The following is a 25,845-nucleotide window of genomic DNA, read 5'->3' as shown; positions in this document are numbered from 1 at the left end:
TTTTCTTTTAGGCCATCCAACATGCCTATTCTTTTTCAATGCAGTCTTTTGAGAATCGGCAAAAGCTAGCCGACATGAAAAAGGAGTTCTCTTCTATTCAAAAGATCAATAAAGGCCTTGAATCAAAAATGAAGAAGCTGGAGGATCAGGCCGAAGCTGCAATTAAAGCTCAGAATAATGCTGAAGAGAAGGCTGAGGCGACTGAGGCTATCAGAAAGGTAGCTGAATCTCAAAGGAGAGAGGCTGAGGAAAAAATGGCCCATGCTGAGAAAGAGCTTCAGGAGGCCCTGGCCACCAAAGAAGCTGAAATCAAAGAAGCCGACGAAAAGGCATATTCACAGGGTATGACCGACGTCACTGAAGCCTATGAAAAACAGGTGAAGGAGGCATGCGATAAGGGTTTCACCCTTGGTTGGATGTCCCTTCTTAAAAAGTTTAATATTCCTGATGACTCTCCGTTGCGAAAGGTCGACGCCATTCCCTTGCCATTTCCTCCAGTCCCAACTCCTAGTGAAGATGTCGGCGAATCTGATGCTAAGGATGAGGCCGAGGAGGAAGAGGACGAGGCTTTGATAAGAAAGTCAAAAGATGCTGATGGGGCCAAGTCCCCTCCTCAGAACGAGCAAGTCCTAGACTTGACTCAGGATGAGGAAGGTGATGAGGTTATCCAAGAAGCTGTTCCCGACATTGTACCAGCTGACATCCCTTCTGAGGTCAAGACTGTTGAAGCAACTCTCTAAGAAATTGACACCGAGATAGCGGCAGAGAAGGAAGCCGAGGTGGTATCTGACATTCAATTTCAACAATCTGGCGGAGAGAAGCCTTAGCTTTAAGTCTTCTTCTTATTTGTATTTTTTTTGTTTCTTTATCTTAGGGAACAATGTATGTTCTTTGTATGGCCGATGTGCCCCCTTTTTCTTTGAATGTTAATACAAGGTTTTTCCTTTATTGAATGCTTGTACTTCTATCTTCTCTTCTTTGTCTTCATATGGTTCTATACTTAGAATATTCTACATATATGTACTCTTTCTTCTTTGTACAATCTTCTCAGGGTAACATACCTCGGTTATGTCACCTGATAATTTACCTCGGCAAGTACTTGCCTTTGTTTTAACTTCAACTTGTAAACTGTTCCAAATTTCAACAAGTGAAGATAAATAATTATCTCGGCTTAACTTCAACTTGTAAATTGCTTCAAATTTCAACAAGCGTTAAGCATTATTTCGGTTTAACTTCAACTTGTAAATTGCTACAAATTTCAACAAGTGAAGATAAATAATTATCTCGGCTTAACTTCAACTTGTAAATTGCTACAAATTTCAACAAGCGTTAAGCATTATTTCGGTTTAACTTCAACTTGTAAATTGCTATAAATTTCAACAAGTAAAGATAAACAATTATCTCGGCTTAACTTCAACTTGCAAATTGCTACAAATTTCAACAAGCGTTAAGCATTATTTCGGTTTAACTTCAACTTGTAAATTGCTACAAATTTCAACAAGTGAAGATAAATAATTATATCGACTTAACTTCAACTTGTAAATTACTACAAATTTCAACAAGTGAAGATAAACAATTATCTCGGCTTAACTTCAACTTGTAAATTGTTACAAATTTCAACAAGTGAAGATAAACAATTATCTCGGCTTAACTTCAACTTGTAAATGGCTATAAATTTCAACAATCGTTAAGTATTACTGTCTTCTCTCTGTCCCCAATGTGAACCTGAGTTCCACTTGGGTTCTCATTAATCAAAAACAATCATTATGTATCTTTTATCAATTCACAAGTCTTGGAGAATTCTGCTAAGATTTTATTGATGATGTTTGGAAAAAAATATCAAGGAACATTTAATGATAGAAAGATTTCAAATTACAAGTGTTCCAAGGTCTTGGCAATGCTTTGCCCTCATTATCTTCAAGCCGGTATGCTCCATTGCCCAATATCGAAGTAATTCTGTAGGGACCTTCCCAGTTTGGGCCAAGTTTGCCCTCTCTTGGATCCTTCTTGTTGCCAACAACTTTTCTTAGGACTAGGTCATCGATTTGAAAATCCCTTGGATTAACCTTCTGATTGTAAGCTCTAGCAAGTTGCTGCTGGTATGTTGCGAGCTGAATTGCAGCTTTTTCCCTTCTTTCTTCCAAGAGATCCAAATCTCGAGCTAGAAGTATATCATTTGTGCCATTCTCTACTCCTTCGGTTCTGATCCCTGGGATACCGATCTCCAGTGGGATGACTGCTTCTGTGCCATAAGCCATGGCAAAGGGGGTTTCCCCTGTTGATCTTCTCAGCGTAGTCCGATATGCCCAGAGTACATTGGGCAATTCGTCTACCCACTTTCTTTTTGCTGCCTGCAGCCTCTTTTTTATCCCATCCAAAATTACTTTATTGGATGCTTCTGCTTGCCCATTGCTTTGGGGAAAACTTGGTGTTGAAAAGTAATTTTTTATCTTGAATTTCGCACAGAAGTTCTTGATAAGTTTGCTGTCAAACTGCGTTCCGTTGTCGACAACTATTGCCCTTGGAATGCCAAATCTGGTGATGACGTTTCTCTATATGAAATTCTTGACGACTACATCTCGGATTTTGGCAAGGAGTTCTGTTTCTATCCACTTCGTGAAGTAATCTGTTGCTACCAACAAATACTTCCTTTGCCCAGTTGCTTGGGGCAACTGTCCAATGAGATCCACACCCCATTGGGCAAATGGCCATGGATTGGAAACAGGGTTTAGGTCAGCAGCTGGCTGGTGTATCAAAGGTGCGAACCTTTGGCATTGTTCACACTTCTTCACGTAGGCTTCTGCATCTTTTTGTATGTAGGGACACCAATACCCCTGGGTAATGGCCTTGTGAGCTAGTGATCTACCCCCAGTGTGGCTACCACAAATTCCTTCGTGAATTTTGTATAGAAAGTCTTCAACCTGCGAAGGGTGTACACACCTTAAAAGGGGTCCTGTGAAGGACCTTCTGTAGAGATGTCTGTCCGCTGTCAGACTGAATCTTGCCGACTTCAATCTGATCTTGTGTGCCTCCTTATGGTCTTCTGGCAGCTTTCCCTCTTTCAGGAATGCAACAATTGCATCCATCCAGCTTGGTCCCAAGTCTACACACATTGCTTCTTGCTCTGTGATCGGCTGTTCTATGCTCGGGCTTGACAGATAGTCAATCATTATTGTTCTTGTTTTTCCAGTTTGCATTGAGCTTGCCAAGTTGGCTAACGCGTCGGCATGGTTGTTATTATCTCGGCTGACTTGAAGAAGTCGGCAGTTGCGAAATAAGGCTACCAGTCTGATGACCTCTTTTGCGTATGCCGACATCCTCCCATCCCGGGTTGCAAACTCTCCTGTTGTTTGATTTACTATAAGTTGTGAATCATAAAAAATTATTACCTCATCTGCTTCTACTGCCACTGCTAGCTTCAGTCCTGCAATCAGTGCTTCGTATTCTGCCTCATTGTTTAAGGGCTTGAACCCTAATCGAATAGACTGTTCCAATATTTCCCCATCAGGAGATATTAACACTACTCCTGCCCCCACTCCTTACCGGTTTGAACTCCCATTGACAAACAGGCGAAAGGAGTCGCCGATGTAAATGCTGCAGGGTCTTAGTTTTTCTTTTCCTTGTTCTTTTGTCTTTGGCTGGGCTTCTCCTTATTTGCTTGGACATCGTTCATCTTGGCTCAACGGAGCATGATGTTCAATGGATTCCGGCATAAATTCGACCACGAAGTCGGCCAAAACTTGGCCTTTAATTACTGTTCTCGGCCTGAACTCCTGATCGTACTGGCCCAAGGCCATTGCCCATCTTGCTATTCTTCCAATTAAGTCTCCTTGTTGTAACAAGGACTTCAGTGGGTGTTCTGCTAGCACTATAATCTTGTGTGCTTGAAAGTAATGGTTCAGCTTCTTTGAAGCCATTACTAAAGTTAGCGCTAATTTTTCCAAGGGTAGATACCTTGTTTCTGCATCGGCTAAGGTTCTGTTTACATAGTAAACAGCCTCTGTTTACATAGTAAACAGCCTTTTGCTCTCATTTTTCTTCACGAATTAATACCGCACTTATTGCATGCTCTGAAACGGCTAAGTACAAAAACAGTTCTTCTCCAGGTTCAAGCGTTGAGAGGACTAGAGCCGTTGTCAGATATTTCTTTAGGTCGGCCAAGGCGGCCTCACATTCCTCAGTCCATAGGAAGTCTGTGGCTTTCTTTACCAGGTTGAAGAAAGGTTTACATTTGTCTGAGCTTCGGCTTATGAACCTGTTTAGGGCTGCGGCCCTTCTAGTAAGCATCTGAACCTGTTTTGCCAACGCCGGACTTTTTAGCTCAAGGATGGCCTTGATTTGATCTGAGCTGGCCTCAATGCTCTTTCCTGTTACTAGGTACCCCAAAAATTTACCTGATCCAACTCCAAACGCCCATTTCGATGCATTGAGTCGGAACCGGTATGTTTTGAGTATCTCAAAGACCTCTTTTAGGTCGGTAAGATGACCCCTTGGTTCCTTGGTCTTCACGACCATGTCGTCAATGTAGACTTCCACTGTTTGGCCAATCAGATTTTTGAACATCTTGGTTACCAACCTTTGGTAAGTTGCTCCTGCGTTTTTCAACCCAAAAGGCATTACCTTGTAACAATACAGTCCTTTCGAGGTGATAAACGCAGTCTTCTCTTCGTCTGGGGGGTACATGACTATCTGGTGGCATCCTCTTAGGTGTCCAGGAAGCTCATCCTTCCATGTCCAGATGTGGCGTCTACCAACTGGTCAATCTTGGGTAGAGGAAAGCAGTCTTTGGGACAAGCTTTGTTCAGGCTTGTAAAATCTACGCAGACTCGCCATTTACCGTTCTTCTTCTTTACCACTACTGTGTTGGATAGCCATGTCGGGTAATGAACTTCTCGGATGGCCCTGGCCTCCAGAAGTCTGTCCACTTCTTCTTCTACTGCTTCGATGTGCATCAACGTCGGTCCTCTGGCTCGCTGAATCACAGGTTTGCCGACCTGTCGACATTCAGTCTGTGGCAAGTGACCTCGGGGTCAATGCCAGGCATTTCGTAAGGTGTCCAGGCGAACACCTCAATGTTGGCTCTTAAAAAAGTTTCCAATTCTTTTTCTTTCTCGTCCCTCCGTAGGCACCTATCCCTCCATACCTGAAGGTTGTCTTCGTGATAGTACTTGCCTTGGTCTATCCTCTTTGAAGTGTCGCCCTCCTGGCCGACGTCTTTCTCTCCGTGGCCCTGGTCATGAGTTTCTGCATTATGGTTGTCTCCTTCAATGTCAAGGTCAATTGGTCTGCCACTCCCAGCAGGAGTGTCGCCCCCAATGTTTTCCTTCTGTCCGTTACTGGCCATCTATTCTTCAAAGTTTCCCACAGACGACACCAAATTGTGTGGGTAATTTTCTGACCACACTACCCGCCTAGTAATCAGCTGGAAAAGCACTGGCAGAATAGATGGCTTCAGCTAACCTGAAACAGAAAGAAAAAGCTCCGGCGGTGGCTCTTCCACCCGGGGGCACTCCGACGATCAAGTCAGTATATCTCTCAAAGATAATCAAGTGCTTAAACTTACTACTCGAAGCATAAAACTGCATATCTTAAACCCACGGGGGTGCCTCTCTTTTTATAGCCAACTCGATCCTAATTCCACTAGAAGCTTGACTTCTATGAATTCTTGTTCTGTACTTACTTTGGACTCCTCAAGAGATAAAGATAAACTCCCTAAGAGCTTTATCCTTATCTTGGCTAAGTCTCCTTTTTACTCTAGGACTCTTGTCCCTTATCCCTTATCCGCTTATCTCGGATTCCGATATCTTCGGAGATAATCTCGGCCTTACCGAGATAACCTCGGCGTCATAACTCGGACACGTGGCATTTCGGCTGACACTTCAGTGACACCTCGGCCACATGTTGGTATTCAAAAAATACATCCCCATACATGGATTAAAGTCTCGCCCACCTCTTTGTGTAATTTTTTTTTAAAAATAAAAAACATTGTCCTGTGATATGAGGAGAGAAAGACTTCACTACACCTATTGAGGGTTCATTGAGGGTTTTACTTAGGGAGTGTTTGATAATATAATTGAACACTTAAAACTGGATGTATTAAGTAATAATCAAATAAGTTCATTTGATAATCATAATTGATATCATTTAAAAATTTAATGCTGCGTTTGGTTTGAGTGTGAAATTATGATTCCACACTCAAAATTTTCAAAATTCATAAACAAACACACAACTCAAAATTACTCAAAACTCAATTCAAAAATTAATTTCAAAACTCATAACCAAACACACAACTCAAAATTCAATTTAAAACTTTTTTCAAAATTCAAAACCAAAACTCTTTTCAAAACTCTATTTTTAAAAAAAAAAATTTAAAAATATTTTTTATTTTGTTTTTTAAAATTATTTTAGAATCATGATTTCAGTGTTGTCTTTTAAAATTTTTTGGATTTATTTTTTTAAATATTTAAAAATTTTCTTACTTTTATTTTTTTAGTATAAATATTTTATATTTTAAATATTTATTTATTTATTTTATTGTGCACTATATTTTATACATTTTTGTGCTGTATTTTTTTAAATATTAAAAAAAAAATTTTAAAAATATTTCTTATTTTAAATATTTTATTTTATAAAAATATTTTTAAATATTTAATTTTTTTTTTTATATGTTTGGTTACGATTTGAGTGTAGAGCTTTGAAAGTAATGTAGAGTTTCGAGTTATATTGTTTGTTATGAGTTTTGAAAATAATTTTTAAATTGAGTTTTGAGTTATATGTTTGGTTACAATTTGAATGTGGTGGTGTTTTGAGTTTAAAATATTAAAATTAAAAATTAAAATATTTACAAAATAAAATAAAATATTTAAAATAAAATTATACATTAAAAATAAAAATAATAAAATTTTCTTAAACATTTTTTTACTATTTTTTAAAAAATCCGAAAAATTCAAAATACAACTCAAAATTCAAAAACTCAAAACTCAAAACTCAAAATTCAACTTAAAACTCTTATCAAAATTCAAAATTTAAAAACTTTTTTCAAAATTCTTTTCAAAATTCATAACCAAAAAAAATTTTTCTTTTCAAAACTCAACTCACAATTCTACACTCAAATCACAACTTCAAAACGAGAATCACAATTCCAAAACTAAACCAAACACTATCTAAGTATCTCTTAAAATATAGCATAAAATTTAAGAAATTTTTAAGTCATGAAACTTATTTAATTCTGATTGAATTTATGAATACTAAATATAAGTATCAAATATACATTATTATAAACTCACCACCACTACCACCATCACTATTGCTACCACCACCACCACAGCCACCATCATGTCGCTGTTACTGTTACTACCACTACTTCCATCACCATTGTCATTATTGCCATAAGCACTGCCATCATTTTACCACCACTATTATCGCTAGTGCCACCGCCGCCAACTCTATCACTACCATACCATCACCTACCACTACTATCACTACCATCACAATATAAAAAATAAAATATATAATTTAAAAATAATAAATTTCAAATTTAATCATATACATATCAAACAATTTATTTTTAGTTCAACACTTAAATTTTTATCAAACAATTTTTTAACTTAAAATCTAAACTTAAACAACAATTTATTTAATAAGCGTGTTGTGGTTGAAAGTGTTTGGGTCACGATAGGAAGGGATTTGACTTGGGTCGTTGCGGTGGCTAGGGAGTTTGGGTTGACAATGTTGTTGGCTAGGATAAGGCGGGGTTGGGGTGGAGGAGAGGGGTAAGGTGGGGGAGTGGCAGGGATGATGATTGGAATTGCAAAGGGAAAAAAAAAAGAAAAAAAAGAATATTTTGATAAATTTACTGTGTGTTTTTTTCCACCTTTCCTTTAATTAATTTGTTTTTCATCTGACCCTAGTGTCAATTTTCTTGTATTTTCATTTTTAACAAAGCTTATACACCAACAAAAAACAAAAAGGGGAAAAAAAAAGAAAAGAAAAAAGCTTATTCAATTTCATTTTAAGTGGTTCTCTCCATGGAAAGATAACAAAATTATCATCTAAAACTGCAAATGAATCGAACTGTTTGCGAGCTAACTTGTCTCGTTAAGGGCTCAACTTGTTTAGTAAACGAGTTGAATTCAAGTTTGAATTTCATTAATATTAACTAGTTAAGCCGAACTCGAGCCTAGTCTGTTATCGAGCTGATCTTGAACTCAATAAACGAACTCGATAAGTAAATGAATTAAGTTTGAACTCAGTAAAACTCGACTCGACTCGTTTATAGCCTTACTATCAATTTCTTATGCGTTTCTGGGACTGACCCACCGTGACAGTTTACTGTTATTATCCACGACATCAAAAATTTAGCATGTGAAGGGCCTATCTCTTTTTCTTAGAGTGGAGTATTTCAAATTCAAACCTATAATAATGTCGTCTCTTTCACTCATCCTCCTTTTCTTCTCCCTCTTCATTCCTTCTTCAACATTGGCAGCTTTCCTCTCTCCCATCACCAAAGACCACACAACCCGTCTATACACACTCTCAATCTACCTCAAAACCTTTCTCCACTAAACTCCTCCTCGACCTTGGCGCCTCCTTCACTTGGGTCGACTGCACCCTCAACTACACCTCCTCCACCTACCACTCCATCCCCTGCTCCACCCCTCTCTGCGACTCCCTCCACTCCCTCGCCTGCTCCAATTGCTTCCAACCCCCCTCTCCTAGCTGCGCCAACAACTCATGCACCATGTTTCTCGAAAACTCCATCACTCGCCAAGCCATCGTCGTAGAGGCCTTGGTCGACTCGCTCGCCTTGCCCACCACTACCGATCCGGGTCGACTTGCCCGAATCCTTGACTTCGTCTTCTCCTACTCCAAAACCTCTCTCCTCAAGGGTCTCACCAAGGGGGTCACCGGCCTCGCCAGTCTAGGCCATTCCAACATCTCGCTCGCTGCACAGGCTAGCACCGCCCTCTCTTTGCCATTCTTGTTTGTGCTCTGCCTCTCCGGCTCCCGCTCGACTCCAGGAGTCACGTTTTTTAATGCCGGTGGGCGCTACTATTTTCTTTCCAAAATTGACCTTGCGAAGTTTCTCATTTACACTTCACTCGTTTTGAACCCAGTAGCAAACACCATAATAACTTACCTACACCCGTCTGAGGAGTATTTTATTGGAGTCAATGCTAAAAAAGTCAACGGAAAGGACGTTCAGATTAATAAGACATTGCTAACCATTGATGAGAATGGTTTTGGTGGGACCAAGATCAACACCGTCGCTCCTTACACAGTTCTCTAGACGTCGATTTACAAGGCTTTTAATGAGGCGTTTGTGAAGGAATCCATTGGGCTCAACCTCACGGTAACGAAACCTGTGAATCCATTCAGTGTGTGTTACGGAGCAGTGGATGTGCTGAGTACGCGTGTGGGACCGGCTGTGCCGACCATTGATCTGGTGATGCAGAGCAATTATGTGTTCTGGAGGATCTTTGGTGCGAATTCGATGGTGAGGATTAAGAAGAAGGATGTGGATGTGTGGTGTTTGGGGTTTGTGGATGGTAGGATGTCATGGACCGACTCTTTTAGAGGCGTAGTGGATCAATTTTTTGCCTGTGTGGCGCTCAAACTCCACCAAGTTTAAGCCCGCTATAGCTCATTGACAAATCGAGTGTTGATGGTCTCACCTATTTGAATATTAGGGCCCAATGCTTTGTCAAGCAAAACAACTTCACAAGGAAGCTTCGTCTTCACCCGGATGCCACAAGTAGGCCTAGCGCCTCAAGTGTACCAAGCACGACATAAGTCGCTTCATAGCGCCAAGCTTACCTCAGCAAGGTGCTCGCCCAACTTAGGTTTATGTCACCAAGGTAACAATGTGTTAGCGAAGGCCCTCGACTTAGCCAACAAGCCACCATTGCATGTTGGGTCTTTAACAGCATCTCTAAGTGTCGTAGGGTCAAGCATGCCTTAATAGATGCATATTGGATGGCCACTTGGTCATGCGAAGCCCACAAGCCACCGAAGGTCAATCTTTTGCTCACGGCGTAGTCCTCATGCCAACATGTGTGTTAGATTCCGCCTAAGGCCCTTGCACACCTTAGCATTGCACCAACGTGTAGCATGAGTAAGGCAACGTCTCAATCCGTAGCTTGCTTGTAACATAATGTAGTCCCTTAATAGACTTGGTCAATACATAGCTTGATGCCTTCATTCAATAGCCCACATATGCAGTGTCGCCTTCTAACCGCTTAGCTTAAGCTATGAGATCCCCTCGTGCAAGGTTGAATCCAAACCAAGCACTTGAGTCCGCACACGAGGCTTTTAGTGGTGCCTCGATAGCCCATTCGGTCCAAAACGAGTCCCAAAGATGCCATATTGCGTGGCATAATAAAAACAACGTAGTGAACCTTTCCCTCGGGAAGGTGCGCGCAGTGCCTACATTATTGCACCATCCACGGGACTCCCAAACTCACGTGGAGACTCTAGACACCACTCTGGATGCCTAAAGCCCGCCCTTGAGTTGCCCCAAGGTTGCTTACTTGAAGCCCAGTCTGGGTGGGAAGGTAGGTAGGTAGGTAGCACACATTGCTCCCTTATATATGCTTGTTAAGCAATTAGCCCTCTGGCAGGAGGAAATATCAATATGTCTGAGGAGTCATAATGATTTTTCATAAATTCCACAAATTGAGAAAAATCATGAAACTTGGTCGGGAAAACACTTCCCCCAAGACCTCTTTCCATTAAAAATTTCAACTCGAAACTCCTTCATTTGGATGCCCAAACAACACACCAAAAATTTGCACTATTGGCTACTGTTGCTAGCTGCTACTGCTGTTGGCCGTGTGCTGCTACTAGTGGCCCGCATGCCTTGGGTTGCTTGGGGCCAATGTTAAGCTACGTTGAGGCACTTCCAACGGCCACTCTTGAGCACTCAAATGGCCATACCACCGCAAGCGAAACGTCACGGAGTTAGCCTTGTAAGGCAACCCGTGACATGGGGCCAACCCGAGGACGTCGATCGTGATCGGAGGGCTTCAGATGGAGGATAATCTTCTAGAGTTTGATGTGGGCTTGAAGAGACTTGGATTTACTTCTTTAGTCTTGCTTCACGGTACCACGTGTACTAACTTCAACTTCACTACCAAATAAGCATTAGGTTATTCTGATTTTATTTTAAAATTGCACTATTTAAATTCACAATAAGTTCAAGTCAAACACAAAATGTGTATTTAAATTCACAATAAGTTTAAGTTAAACACAAATTGTGATAAAGTCATGTGACATTTATGTTTTATGTTTGATTTATGTGTTTTTAGTATAATTTTAAATTTTAAATTATGGATAAATTACACTGATATCTTCTGAAATTTGAATTTAATATGAATTCCACTCTCACATCACATTCTGAATATTACAATCCCCTTTGTAAAATTTAAAGTTACATTACAAATTGTCTTCTCCATTAAGTGACTTTTTAGTTAACTAATAATTTTTGCTACTCTCAACTATTAATTTTTTTAAATATTAATTTTACCGTCATTTTATCTATTTGCTCTCACTATATTTCCTTTCTTCATACATACTGTAGCCATCATTATTGCTCCATCATTGTCCACTACTGTCACTGTACCACATTTACTAGGATTTGGAGTGGTTGTTGTGCAGTGAAATGAGCTCATTTTAGAGCTTATTTCGATAATTCAAACCATTCACATTTATGTTCTCTATCACAACCTCTGAAACCCATCACCACCAAATCAACATCCAAATCCACAAACCTCTGAGGAAGACGATAGGGCTCACGACTGTATTTAGTAACATTCCAATGGTATATTGAGCAGCAAGTCAATGGTAGCTCATGGTTTTACCAGAGAGAGAGAGAAGATGGTGGCTCACGGTTTTACCAGAGAGAGAGAGAAGATTGGTAAAACCGTGAGCAACCATCGGCTTGTTGCTAAATACACTATTGGAATGTTGCTGAATATAGTCGTGAGCCACTATCATCTTTCTCGGAGGTTTGTGGATTTGGATGTTGATTTGGTGGTGATGGGTTTCAGAGGTTGTGATAAAGACATGGAATTTGGGTGTTGATTTGGTGCTGATGGGTTTCATAGATTGTGGTAGAGACATGGAATTTGGGAATTGAGACAATATTGCTGGGTTTGGTGGCAAATTGGCACTAAGACAATATTGGGGTGGGTTATGGCAAGTAGACTAACATCGCCATTGTCACCCACTGCTGCCATTTTTCAACTAACCATCACTCTACAATTACATCTTTTATTGCCCAACTTGTATGCCCCATTGGCATTATCACCTCTATAGCCCAGCAAAAAGTTGTACTCTGTAATAAATTCAAAGCTAAAGAACTGTTCAATAATTTGTTACTCAAATTTCATAAGAATACCACAACTGCTCGAGGGTTGATGAAGAGAGCCAGTGGCAGGGGTAATAGGGAGGTGGTGCTGAGGATAATTTGTTTCATTTTAGTATAAGAGCATCTCCAACAATCTCCCTAAACTCGCCATTTACCTATTTTAAGGGGTTGAAATCGCTTTATACTCTTCCAGCAGCTTCCCTAAACAATACACTAAACTAATTTTTACTACAGTGACTCCTATTTGTAGGGAATCACTGTAACTCCCTTATATCTGATAAATTCTTATTTTATTTCATTGAAGGCATGAAGGGGAAGTTCCCTGGATGTTCCTTGGACGTCCCCCCGGACATCTCCCGGATGTCCGTGAGTGCCTTGTAGTTGAAGAAGAAAAATGCTCAAAAATGACCTAACCGATCGACCGCTTGGTCATCCGGCCGATCGACCTTCCCTATTTGTTTTCCTCTGCTGTGCTGCTAGCGTTTGGTTGGCTTTTCATTATTTTATTATTAAAAAAAGATTTAAATTTAAAAGTAATTTAAAATATTATTTTAATAGAATAGAGAAAGAATATAGAGTTTGATAGAAAAAGCAAATGAAAAAATGATTTCTAAAATAGAGAATGAATTTTTTAATAATATTTTAAAATAAAATTTAAGTAAACTGTTAGGGATGCTTTAAGGATAGCAAAGTTATTTTACATTTTATACTACCTCAATTAAGGCTAGGTTTGGCAAGTCCCAAAAAATTTAAAAAGCCAAAAAGTTACACAAAAAGCAAAAAAGTCATTACTATTCACAAATAAAAAATATTAAAAAAATATTTTATACATTTTTGTAATACAAAAGTTTGAATTACACTGTCAGCCGTACTGACAGGAAGGCAGGTCATACACTTTTTTGGACAAAAAAAAAATTACATAGGTAAAGCCACAAAGTTTGATGGTAATGTTAGGCCCTTGGGGGCCCACTAAGGGTTCCGTTTTAATAATCCGAACCGTTCAATATGTAGAACTCGTCGAGTACTATGTGATTTTAAAAAATCACATTAATCAGATATCGTTAACTATATGATCAAATCAGTTTTGTATAAACAAAACGGATGGTGTGATAGTTAACTATTGAAAAAAAAACTAATCCGATCATATAGCTATCGATATCCGATCAACGTGATTTTTTACAGGCATATAATACTCGACAAGTTGTACATATTGAACGGTTCAGATTATTAAAATGGGACCCGTGGTGAACCCCACAGACCGACCATCACTATCCAAATACTTTGCCCCGAAGGAGGTAATAATTTGTTGTGTAAGACAAACCGTACAATCTACTCAACTTTCTTCCGCTATACGCGTTATTTATATAATTTTTTATTACACATTTTTTCGTAAAAAGACAAAAAATTAACTCAAGCATCCTTATTTTTTTCTCAATTTTTTAATTTAAAAAGATAAAAAATATACTTATTTAAGACACCTCAAATAATTCCTAAAAAATAATATAATTTTAAAAAAAAATCTATAATAAAGTCAAATCTCAAAAAAGTTTCGGTGTAATTTTTCTTTAAATTATTCATGTTTGTTAGTTGATTTGAAATAAAGTTTAATCCAGCTGTGTATGTGCACATGTAAAGCTTTCAAAATATCTCTAAATTTGTCCTAAAAAAATAAAAATAAATAAATATATAAATTTATAAATAGATAATAAACATATTATAAACAAAAATATGACTTGGATTCCAATTCACCGACATAAAAGTCGTATATATGTCAATGTATATATGAGTAGGTAAATCATTTAGACCGGACGAGACAAACACATGTGGAATAATAAATGGACATAAATCATAATGGTCAATATGACCGAGTCCTATGGGAAGTTGGGGTGCTGCTGTGCACCAGCACAGCAGGTAATGTTATACGATTTTATGGGCTTATTTCTGGCTTTGTTTTGATAATTCGAATCGTTTATATTTTAAAGTATATCGAGTAGAATATATTTATAAAAAATTAAGTTAATCGGATATCGTTAACCCTTTCATCCACTCACATTTGTATTTTAAAAAATAAATGACATTATGATTTAAGATATTAAAATTAATATGAATGTGAGTAGATAAAAGGGTTAACCGATTAACTTAATTTTATACAAATATATTTTACTCGATATATTTTAAAATATAAACAGTTCAGATTAACAAAACAAACCCCAAAATAAGTTTACAAAGCCACATAGCAGACACCCTAACTCCGTCCTGTGGCATATCTAATGAAATAATTTGATTTTATATATGAATTATATAAACATAATAATATAAAATGAACTTCTTAACTTATTAAAATAATATTTGTAAATTTTTTATGTTCAATCTTTTAAGATTATAATAATATTCTCACATATTAGTTAAATTCGTGATTTGAATAAAATTAACTCCGCTTCTACAATAATAACTTCATAACAATGACTTTAAAATAGGTCAAAACAAATAAAGAAAAGAAGATCAAAGTCCAAGAACCGAAGACAGAAAGATGAAACTCACAAGATATTCATCCCCAAATAAACTAGGATATGGGTAAGCCACTACCGGTGGCCCACATGACCACTACCCCTTTGAGGGCCCACCCCGACAAGCTATATCAATTCCATGGTAGCAAAGCAATCTGGAATGTTGTTCACATGATCATAACAACCACCACAACATGCAGGAGCTGCAGTGGCAGCGGATCCAACTATCTTTTTACTCTTGGTGGTGTCAGTTTTACGACCCAAATTGCAGTTGTGGTTATCGAAGGTCATCTTCATGTTCTTGGAATGGGTTAGCTCCACTTGTTTCAGGCGATTAATTTGTGACAATTGAAGAAGCCGTTTGGCATCCTTATGCTGATCAATGCCTTGAACTCACGTGGGTTGAGCAGCTTGCATAGTTTGGTTGTGGTTGTTCATTTCCGACAACAGCTCTGCTTTCTTTCCAGCTTTCCCCAGCATCGTTATGATCGTGTGTGGATCCACAGTGCCAGATATGGTTACCTTCCCTTGTTCTGCATCTATCTTAATTGAGTACACTCCTAGCCAAAAAAGAATGCATAACTAAATAAATGAACAAAACAAAGGAAATGTATGGTGTCTAATTAAATCAAATACACCAGCATGGATGGACACTCACTCACAAAAGGCAACTCCAAAGAACTGGAAATTACCGTTAATGTATAGTGGCTTTCTTGCTCTAGGCACACAAGGAGTTCAATTCAGTTGAGCAGCATGTATCATGCCAAGATGCACTGCCTTGCCTTTTATTGGACATCCATTTATTCACAATCTCCCATTGGGCCAAAACTTTAGCTTGCCAGTGACTGCTGGTGCTGCCATTGTTGCTATAGATCCCAGTACAGTACCGCAAAACAATAACAAATAAAGATTGCATTTCCTATTTCCAAATCACACTAATGAAGAGTGAGTTGAGGATACAATCAAACAAATTAAAAGAAAAACATCTTATGTGATTTCAGGAATTGTTTTAAAGATCTTAATTTAGCAATTTGCATCAACTACACAGGTTGTGTTCTACTAGTCAGTGGTGACAATAAAAAGAATTCCCATAGCAAAATTATATACTGAATGAAATTCTTAGCACACATTCAAAGGGAATAATCTGGTACATTTATGTCAAATAGGGCCAAATGTAATTTTACAGAAGATGTCTAGTACAATGAGTAAAGTCAACTTGGAAGCGTTCAGAACTCAAACCAAGCCTTCCTCACATTAACAGCCTGCCTTCCACACATTAAAAGCCTTTTATTTCAATTGCTTAATACATGCAAAGATTGGGTAATTCCTAATTAAACCAAAAGAGAGCCTTCAGTTACAGTGATGGCTTTCCCCCGAAGTAATACTCTCTGATTCTTTTCATCTAAATGGAGGTTTAGAATGCCACCTCTAGGTGATGCCTACATCAAATAAACAAAATAATTAATGAATGGGCAAAAATCGCAAGTGATGCGCCTGCGCACAACTCTGTGTGTGTGTGTGTGTGTGTGTGTGAGAGAGAGAGAGAGAGAGAGAGAGAGAGAGAGAGATTTTACCTGATATGCAACAAAATCACATTTCCCCAGCTTTTTAGACCAATAGGTTGCTAAGGCACAATGTGCACTCCCACAAACATGATCCTAAAAAATAACAGCAAGTAACATATGGGGGAAACTGTTGAATGTAAGTTCTTTATATTTTGAGTATCACAATTAGTAATCCACCAAAGGAGGATTATGCCAAAAATATGTTATGCCAAAAATAAGTTCTTATTTTTTCTCATCAGCTTTCATTTAATTATTATAAACAAAAACTTCCCACTTAGAGAGACACCTAGAAAGATGAAATGAACTGATTTAAATCATAAGGTAGTTTGGGACCAAATGCCAATTTATTACCTCATTGATCCCCATTTTAGGACCAAAGACGCGACTAAAAAAGTCAAACCCGGATCCAGGGGGAGCAGGCCCTGTAATAATGACTATCCTTCCAGGGCATCGTTGTATCTCATCAAATTGGGGCAGTAGATCTGTAACAGCCTTTCCCGACGGCAGCACAACCTGCCAAAATGCATTTACATTCACTTTCTTTCAAGTACAAAATGAATACCCATGAATCAGTTCAAGTTGACATCCCTCTTTGAGAGACATCCATGAACCAACTAAAGTTTGAAGAGAATTACTCAGAACATCTTAGAAAACACATCACTCCCACCATTTAATTCTAAAATTGAATGATTACTCCCATTTGATGAGGGTCTGGGAGGGGATAAATTGGGTATAGACCTCACCTTTGGCATAATTTGCACACCCTTTTAATCATTTACTTCAAATACAAAGTTGCATAATTATGAATAATTAAGAAAAGAGTGCAAAAGCAATGCATACAATGAGGTCATCTTCAGTAGTCGTAATCTTTAAGTCAATCACAGAAGCACCACCCAAGGCTTTAGAAATTGATGGAACCTCAGCAGAGTCAAAATCAGCGAGTGGAACTATTGGAAAATCCAACTCAATTAAAAAGCAATCTTGTGATTCTGGAACTCTTTTAGCAATCAAAACTCCAGACAATGTCAGAAACTCTATTCTGTTGGCATTTACCAAACCAGAAGTGAATAGAAAGTGAGAAGCTGCCAAGGTTCCATGACCACAAAGTTTAACCTGCAACATGAAAATTTCCGTGTCCAGATTAAATTACTCACTGCCGTGGACTTAGCAACTGAAACACAATCCTCAATTATCACACCTTGTGATGTATAAGAGCATCTCCAATCCTCACTATCTTGTTTTCATCAAATTTGAGTACAAATTTGTTTAAAAGCCTGATCCGATATGATCATTTTGTCATCAAATCTTCCTGAAAAATTCCAGACTTATCTTAAAATTCTGTTTTAACCATTTTTTATGAAAGAAAACTTCTCCAATCTTTTACTTTTTTAAAATTTCATGAAATTTGATTGAAAATATGACTATTGGAAATTTGATGAAGGATTTGGTTCATCTTTGACTTGGTAAAAAAATTGAAACTCCCTTGATTTCATACAGATTTGATGAAATGGTTGGAACACACCCATTTTTTCATCAAATATGAATTTGATGAAGAATTGTATAAATACTTTCAAATTAAGTTGAAAAGAAAGCAGGTAATAATCTAAAATCAATCAATCAAAATTTAAAGAAATCTAACACCAAAAAAAAAATAAGTCTACAATTTTAAGTAATTTGAGTAGCCAAATGAGAAGATTGCGCAATTCGGCAGGGGAATTCGACGTTATATTTCATTTTTCTTGTTCTTTTTCTTTTTCCTGCGATTTCTCAGCAACCAAACGGATCATTCAGGAGGAAAAAAAACAGTTCTATATTTTTTTCAAACTTTGGACGATGGTGAAGTGACCTCGGTAGCTGGAATGAACCATCGGAGGCGAAACCGAGCATTCGTGGATGAGTGGGACGAGTCATGAGTCTCCGACTCGAAGTCAGTGATCCGAGTCAAGAAACAGGTCATGGGGAGGTTGAACTCACCAGCAACAGTTCGAAACCACTCATAATCGTCTCTCTCTTCCTCCAACAAACATACAGCTGCTGGGTTTCCTTTGAAAGGCGAGTCGGTGAACGCGTCCACCTAATTCCACAACTCAAATCAGTGACTCACACACAACAACAACAACAACAACAAAAAGGACAAAATCAAGATGAGAGAGAGAGAGAGAGAGGATCACCACACAGTATTTAACAGGCTTCTTTCCCATCTTCAGAGAGAGAGAGAGAGCGCCTGAGGAGGCAGGTGAACACAAAACAAGCCGTTTGGGAAGGGACATAAAAAGCCACGTTTTTTTATCCCTTTCCAAAAACGTAAGTGGCCAAAAACGCAACGAATTTGATTTGGAAAGGGCAAAAAAACAGGTGTGAAATTATAAATTAGTTTCTATGACAAAAAAAATTAAAAAAATAAATTTTTTATATTAAATAAAGATATTTTGATTATTTTAATTTAATTTAATACCGTAAATAAATATTAAACTAAAAAATAAAAAATAAATTTGTTACTAACTTTTCAAATCACTCTCTAAAAAGTTAAATAACAATGCTATATATCCCCGTACGGACAACTCCCACCGATCCCCAGTGCCACGTGTCGGCCTAAAATTGGCCAGAAACTTTATAAAAAAAAAAATTATTTTTTTTCCCAATCATGGGCGACCCCCAGCTGGGGTCCAAGTCATTTTTCAAAGTTAAAACACCCAAAGAGAGCTGTTGGAAGTTTAATTTGGAGTGCTGGGTCTATTTATACTAGTTTCTCGTCGGCTTTACCTGGCCTGCTTGGGGCATGTTTGGTTGCTGGGCGTCAAATGCTCCATTCATTGGCTAGGGCTTTCTTGTATCGATTAAGGTAATCCGAGTTCTAAAGTAAGAGAAGATTAGTTATATCTTTAGATTTTAACCTTGTATTTGGTTAAGAGATTTGAAAAAAAATATATATATAAAAATGAAATATAGGTATATTTTATTCACATTTCACTTAACTTTTCTTTTTCTCTTTTAAATTTCTGTTCAAATCTCCCAACCAAACATGATGTAATTAGATTGTTTTCTTATTTCTTTTGTTGGAAAAATTATTGACTCATGAAAAAAATTATCACTAATTTAAAAATATTTTTCTAAACATACACTAAAATAAAATTATCTTCTTTTTTAGTCACGAAAATCACTCACTCTCAGTGTATATATATTTGAAAAATGCAGAGAGAGAGAACTAAAACGCAGAGAGCTTTTGGAAGATGAATTCATGGCTCTGGGTCTATTAGATCATATTCAGCCTATGTTTGTGAAGTTGGGTTTGAGAATTTTTTTTTGATTAAAATAGTCATAAAAAATAAAATAGACTTTTTAATTTAATAAAACAAAATATTACATCTAACTTATAATTATTACATTCTTTCTTCCACAAAACAGCTAAAAAAGTCAAAAATCCTTTTCAAATTAAGCTTTTTAACCCAAGTCTAAAATAGTTAAAAAAACCAAAAGGCCAACCCACTTTACAAACGAAGCCTCAGTTCCTCGATGGCTTCCTTCACTTAGCCTACTTGGGGTATGTTTGGTTGCTCAGCGTCAGATGTCCATTCTTCAGTTGTCTATTTTTAGCATTTGTGTATTTTAATGAGATCTATAAATAATGTATTTTTGTAATAAAATATATTTTTTTAAAAAAAAAAATTCAATTAATTCTTGTAGATGAAGTTTTTAAAATTGTTGAAAATAGAATAATTATAAAATATAAATGAATTTTTTGAATGTATTAAATAGTGAAAATTGACAAATAATTTGAAATGGAGAGAATAAATTATAGAATCTTGATGATTTTTAAAGTGATACCAAGTAATAAATACAATAGTGATTAAATTTGAATATATAATGTTAGATATTATTATGTGATATGTTATCATTGACTATAGTGACACATCAAATACTACATTGATTTGATAGTATTATTAGAATCTGAACTGAAAGTGATATTGTTGACTTTCATATTTAGTTGTCTAAATGACAGAGTAAGCACTGAATTAGTACAAATTTGATTTGTTAGATTTCAATTATTAGGTCTCCGTTGGCACTAAAATTTGTGCTCTCTGTTGAACAAGCGTAACAAAATATAGAGAGCTGATCCAGTGAATGCTGGGGAGAAGGCCATGAGTTTGTAGTGGAATGTGGGTTCCAAAATGCAGAACATGTGACAGAAGTGAAATAGTGAAAGAGGCAGAGGTGGCAAAAGTAGTTTACTCTGTCGATTCATCTGATGGTGTAGTGGAATGTGGCCTAACGTGGCCTAGGAGTCAAGCGATGAAGTTAGGCATGTAAGTGATGCAAGGCATGTGGTTTGTTTGCAAGAGAAAGAGGAGGCTGCAGCAAAGAAGCAGTTATCAGCGGTTATGGAGATCATGAACAGCAAGCCAGTAAGTGGAGGTAACTTGCTCTATGGTGGGACATGTGTCAGCAAGCCAGTAAGAGGGCCAATGGCATAAAGGCTGGAGATTCGAAGGAAAGAAGGATAGAAAATCCAACTCTCAACCTGGGAAATCTAGGAGTAGTTCAATATGTTTTAGGAGTAGCAGTTATTGTAGTTAGCAGTAACATTAGCAATACTAGTTTAGTACTTGAAACCTCTGTTGATTGTAATGTTTATTAACTTGTAATTTGGTCCTGATGGTTGAGTGATAAGTTTTATCATTATCAATCAATTGTTCGTTACATTCTATTTTGTTTATTTAGGAAGTAAACCTCCAAAAAATTCCTTGAATCTGTCAAGGCATTAAGACACACAACCACATTGCTTGATCTTGTTGTTTGTGAATGGTTTGGTTGTTGACTGTCTATTGTGCACCCAAACTAGATTTTTGCTAACAATCTCTTGCCAACAATTTTGTTTAGCAATGTTTTTTCGTGAAAGGAATAACAAACATAACAAGAGTTTCGAACACACAAACAGAGAGGGATAGTTCTAGTATTGGTAATGGCATCTACATACTGATTTTCTTATTTGTGAATATGAGATATGGAGTTATTGCATCCTTGTAGAAGGAAATCTCGAGTCTTCAACCAAAGTTACAACTTTACAAAGAAAGTTCATGTTAGCCCATTTTTTTGGATCAACTTGACTGCTATTTCAAATGAAGATTATATCCAATTGAATATTTCCTATTTCCACGTCAATTATGAAGAGTGAGTCGAAAAAAATACAATCAAACTAATTAAAACAAAGAGAGAGAGAGAGAAAAAAAATCCCTTATGCGATTTCAAGAATTGTTTTGAAGATCTTAATAAGTTGGAATTTTGCATCAGTTACACAGATTTTGTTCTAGTAGTCAGAGGTACCAAGAAAGAGAATTTCCATTATAAATAGCAGAGATATAAATTTATGTTGAATAATAGTGCCAAATGTAACTTTACAGAAGATGTCTAGTACAAAACTTACGGGGAGTAAAATTAAGTTTGACGGCAAAAGTGTCAATCAAAATTCAAAGCGAGCAGTCCAAACGTTAATAGCCTTTTATTTCAATTGATTCATACAAGCCAAGATGGGGGCAATTACTAGTTAAACCAAGAGAGAACCTTCCATTACAGTAATGGCTTTCCCCCGAAGTAGTACTCTCTAAGTCTTTTCATCTAAATGGAGGTTCAGTATGCCCCTTTGAGCTGATGCCTATGCTAAGTAAACAATACAATAATTAATGAATAAAGAAAGAACACAAATGGCACAACTACACGAGTGCGCATAAGAGAGAGAGAGAGAGAGAGAGAGAGAGAGAACCTGATATGCAACAAAATCACATTTCCCCAGCTTTTTTGACCAATACCCTGCAAGGGCACAATGTGCACTACCAGTAACAAGATCTTGAAAAATACCAGCAACATATGAAGGAGCAGCCATCAACTATAATGAGAGTTCTTTATAATCTGAGTATCACCATGTTATTTTATTTTTTATTTTTTTTAATCAGCTTTCCTTTACTTAGTATGAACATATTTTCCCACTTAATCAAGAGACACCTAGAAAGATGAAAGGAACTGATTTAAATCGTGAGGTAGTTTGGGACAAAATGCCAATTATATCTTACCTCATTGATCCCCATTTTAGGATCGAAGACACGACTAAAAAAGTAAAACTCGGATCCAGGGAGAGCCGGCCCTATAATAATGACTGCCTTTCCAAGGCATCGTTGTATTTCATCAAATCGGGGCTGTAGATCTATAACAGCCAAGGTTTTAAAAAGCGGCAACAACCGTTACGTAACATCATTACGTAACGGTTTTGGCGGTTACCGTCACCCGTTACGATCGCTTTTACAGTGTGATTGAGATTCACAGGTGTGTTGGCCGTAGCGGTTACCGTATCGGTCGTAACAGTGCCATAGCGGCCTGTTACGCACCATTACGTAACGGTTCCAAACTGTTTCTTTCGAAAAAACACACAAAAAAAAAAGCTGAAAATGAGAAAAGAGGGATAGAGAGAAGAGGGAAAATAAAAAGAGAAAATGGAGGAGCAAGAGATAGAGAGAAAGAAGATGGAAGATGAAGAACATGTTATTGATTTGTTGAAGCTGTAAGACCTATGCTATTCTATTAAGCTGCTATCACTCAACCATTTTGTTTGTGTGTGTCCAGCTATATAATGTTTGAAAATAATAATAATAATAAGTGTGATCATTATCTATTTGGCTTGGTTAAAATGTATATATATATATATATATATTTAGGCTCTTATTTATTCTCTTATTTTTGTCATTGTTTATCTTATATATAATAGTTAGTGATTTTGTATAATATAAAGTCACTAATTATTAAAATAAAATGTAAAAAACTCAATTTATAGTATTTAAAAATATTAAATATATTGGATCATACTTAAAAATTTACAAAAATTGATCAATATTTATTTGTAACCCAATAAATATGATCATGGAAAAAAAAGTATGCGTATCGGTAGGTTTTTTTCAAATTGTGTGAAAAATAAATAAAAATTCACGATTCGGGTTACCGCAACCGTTACGCTACGGCCTTTACACCCTGCAACCGCAACGGTGCCACTACCACCGTTACGGCGACCGCAACTGCTTTTCAGAACCTTGATAACAGCCTTTTCCAATGGGAGCACAACCTGCCAAAATGCATTTACATTCACTCTCTTTTAAGTACAAAATGAATATCCGTATATCAGTTGAAGTTGACTTCCCTCTCTGTGAGACATCCATCCATGAACACACTAAAGTTTAATAAAAATATCTTAGAAATCATATCATTCTCACCATTTAATTCTAAAATTGAATGATCACTCGACCTCACCTTTGGCATGATTTGCACACCCTTTTAATCATTTACTTTAAATACAAAGTGGCATAATTATGAATAATTAAGAAAAGAGCACAAAAGAAATGCATACAATGAGGTCTTATTCAGTAGTTGTAATCTTTAAGTCAATCACAGAAGCACCACTCAAGGCTTTAGAAATAGATGGAACCTCAGCAGAGTCAAAATCAAAAAGTGGAACTATTGGCAAATCAAACTCAATTAAGACGCAATCTTGTGATTCTGGAACTCTTTTAGCAATCAAAACTCCAAACAGTGTCAGAAACTCAATTTTATCGACATTTACCAAACCAGAAGTGAATAGAAAATGTGAAGCTGCCAATGTTCCATGACCATAAAATTTAACCTGCAAGCAGACATGAAAAATTGTGTCCAGATTAAATTACTCACTACCATAGACTTAGCTATTGAAACACAATCCTCAATTATCATACTTTGTGATGTATGAGAGCATTTCCTATCTTTGCACTTGTTTTTTCCATCAATTTTTTTTTTTATCAAATTTGAGTAAAAATTTAGTTAAAAGCCTGATCTGATATGATATACTTCAATCCTTATTATCTCTTTTTTGAAAAATTCCAAATTTTATCTCAAAAATCTGTTTTAACCATTTCTTATTATATAAAAAAAAAATCTCCAATCTTTAAAATTTCGTAAAATTAGAGTACAATTATGACTGAGAACTTTGACGAAGGATTTGGTTCATCTTTGACTAGGTAAAAAAATTGAATCTCCCTTGATTTCATACAAATTTGATGAAATGGTTCAAGCAGTTTTAGCCAATTTTTTCATCAAATATGAATTTGATAAAAAAGTTGATGAAGGATTGTATAAATATATTCAGATTAAGTTGAAAAGAAAGCAAGTAATAATGTGAAATCAATCAAATCAAAATTTAAAGAAATCTAACGCCAAAAAAACTAAGTCGACAATTATAAGTAATTTGAGTAGCCAAATTAGAAGATTGCGCAATTCGGATGGGGAATTGGATGTTATATTTCCATTTTTTTTTCTTCTTTTTCCTGCGATTTCTCAGCAACCAAACAGATCATTCAGAAAACAAACAGTTCGATATTTTTTTCAAACTTTCAACGATGGTGAAGTGACCTGGGCAACTTGTTAAAACCTACTCCACTACACCTACTCCACCTACTCCACTACACAACTCCACCTACTCCACTACACCTACTCTCCACCCACATCTCCTATATAAAGGAGACCAACTATGTACATATCAATCAATCAATAATACAATCAATATCTATACAATTCTCTATTTCTCTTTATACATTGAATTTTAACATGGTATTAGAGTGGGTTTAGAACCTAGTATTTTCGCTTCACCGGCGGGCGGCAACCTCACCTTAGCCGCCCGCCGGACCTCAACCTATTCCGCTGTCATCTCTATCAATACATATAGCTTCTTCCATGGCAGATCTCTCTCCTTTCACCTAAAGATTTTGAGTTAAAGAGCTTTGAGTTGATATGGATCCAAAGAGGATGAAGGACTCGTCCGAGTCGACTCGTTTTTCGCCATTTCCAGATGAAGTTCTCGAAGGAGTTCTCTCTCTTTTGAAGTCCCACAAAGATCGAAGCTCAGTCTCTCTCGTCTGCAGAGACTGGTACAAGGCCGAGCGATGGACTCGAACCCACGTATTCATCAGCAATTGTTACTCTGTCTCTCCTGAGATCGTCGCTCGTAGATTCCCCAAGATTCGAAGCGTAACCCTAAAAGGGAAACCTAGGTTTTCGGATTTCAATCTGGTTCCTGAGAATTGGGGAGCTGGTATTCATCAATGGCTCGTTGTTTTCGCTAATTCGTACCCGTTTTTGGAGGAATTGAGGTTGAAGAGGATGACTGTGACCGATGACAGCTTGGAGTTCTTGGCGACTAGGTTCTCCTATTTCAAAGCTCTTTCTCTCTCCTCCTTTGTTGTGTGAGACTGATGATGGGGTAGCACAGCAGAGATGCTCCATTTTTTTATCTCTTTCTTTCCAAATTCAACACCCTCTCTCTCCACTTTATCACATGGGCTTGTCCCCTCTCTCTCCTCCGTTTGATTTCAAAATCCATTATTTTTATTTATTTTCT

General features: G+C 37.1%; 1 protein-coding gene and 1 pseudogene across 2 annotated transcripts; one reads left to right on the top strand and one right to left on the bottom strand.

Moving 5' to 3' along the window:
- Nucleotides 1-8,421: 8,421 nt before the first annotated feature.
- Nucleotides 8,422-11,139, top strand: LOC114288161 (putative aspartic proteinase GIP1 pseudogene; annotated as a pseudogene).
- Nucleotides 11,140-16,003: 4,864 nt separating this feature from the next.
- On the bottom strand, nt 16,004-18,749 carry LOC114287643 (uncharacterized). 2 transcript variants are annotated; one of them, XM_082905562.1, is made up of 6 exons: nt 18,611-18,749; nt 18,286-18,513; nt 17,280-17,552; nt 16,791-16,952; nt 16,449-16,566; nt 16,004-16,313 (listed from the first exon to the last, which is right to left on the bottom strand). In XM_082905562.1, exons 1-5 carry the CDS (start codon nt 18,707-18,709, stop codon nt 16,483-16,485), a joined length of 846 nt encoding a protein of 281 aa, XP_082761688.1. In that variant the 5' UTR covers nt 18,710-18,749; the 3' UTR covers nt 16,004-16,313; nt 16,449-16,482. The 2 variants fall into 2 exon arrangements, with proteins under 2 accessions (XP_082761688.1, XP_082761687.1); XM_082905561.1 differs by having other exon boundaries at nt 16,449-16,532.
- Between the last annotated feature and the right edge of the window lie 7,096 nt (nt 18,750-25,845).

This window comes from Camellia sinensis, chromosome 14, assembly GCF_055761805.1.
Source record: "Camellia sinensis isolate YWXY chromosome 14, ASM5576180v1, whole genome shotgun sequence".
Lineage (NCBI taxonomy): Eukaryota > Viridiplantae > Streptophyta > Magnoliopsida > Ericales > Theaceae > Camellia > Camellia sinensis.
The sequence above is the reverse complement of the archived record's forward strand: the minus strand, read 5'-3'. Positions and strand labels throughout refer to the sequence as shown.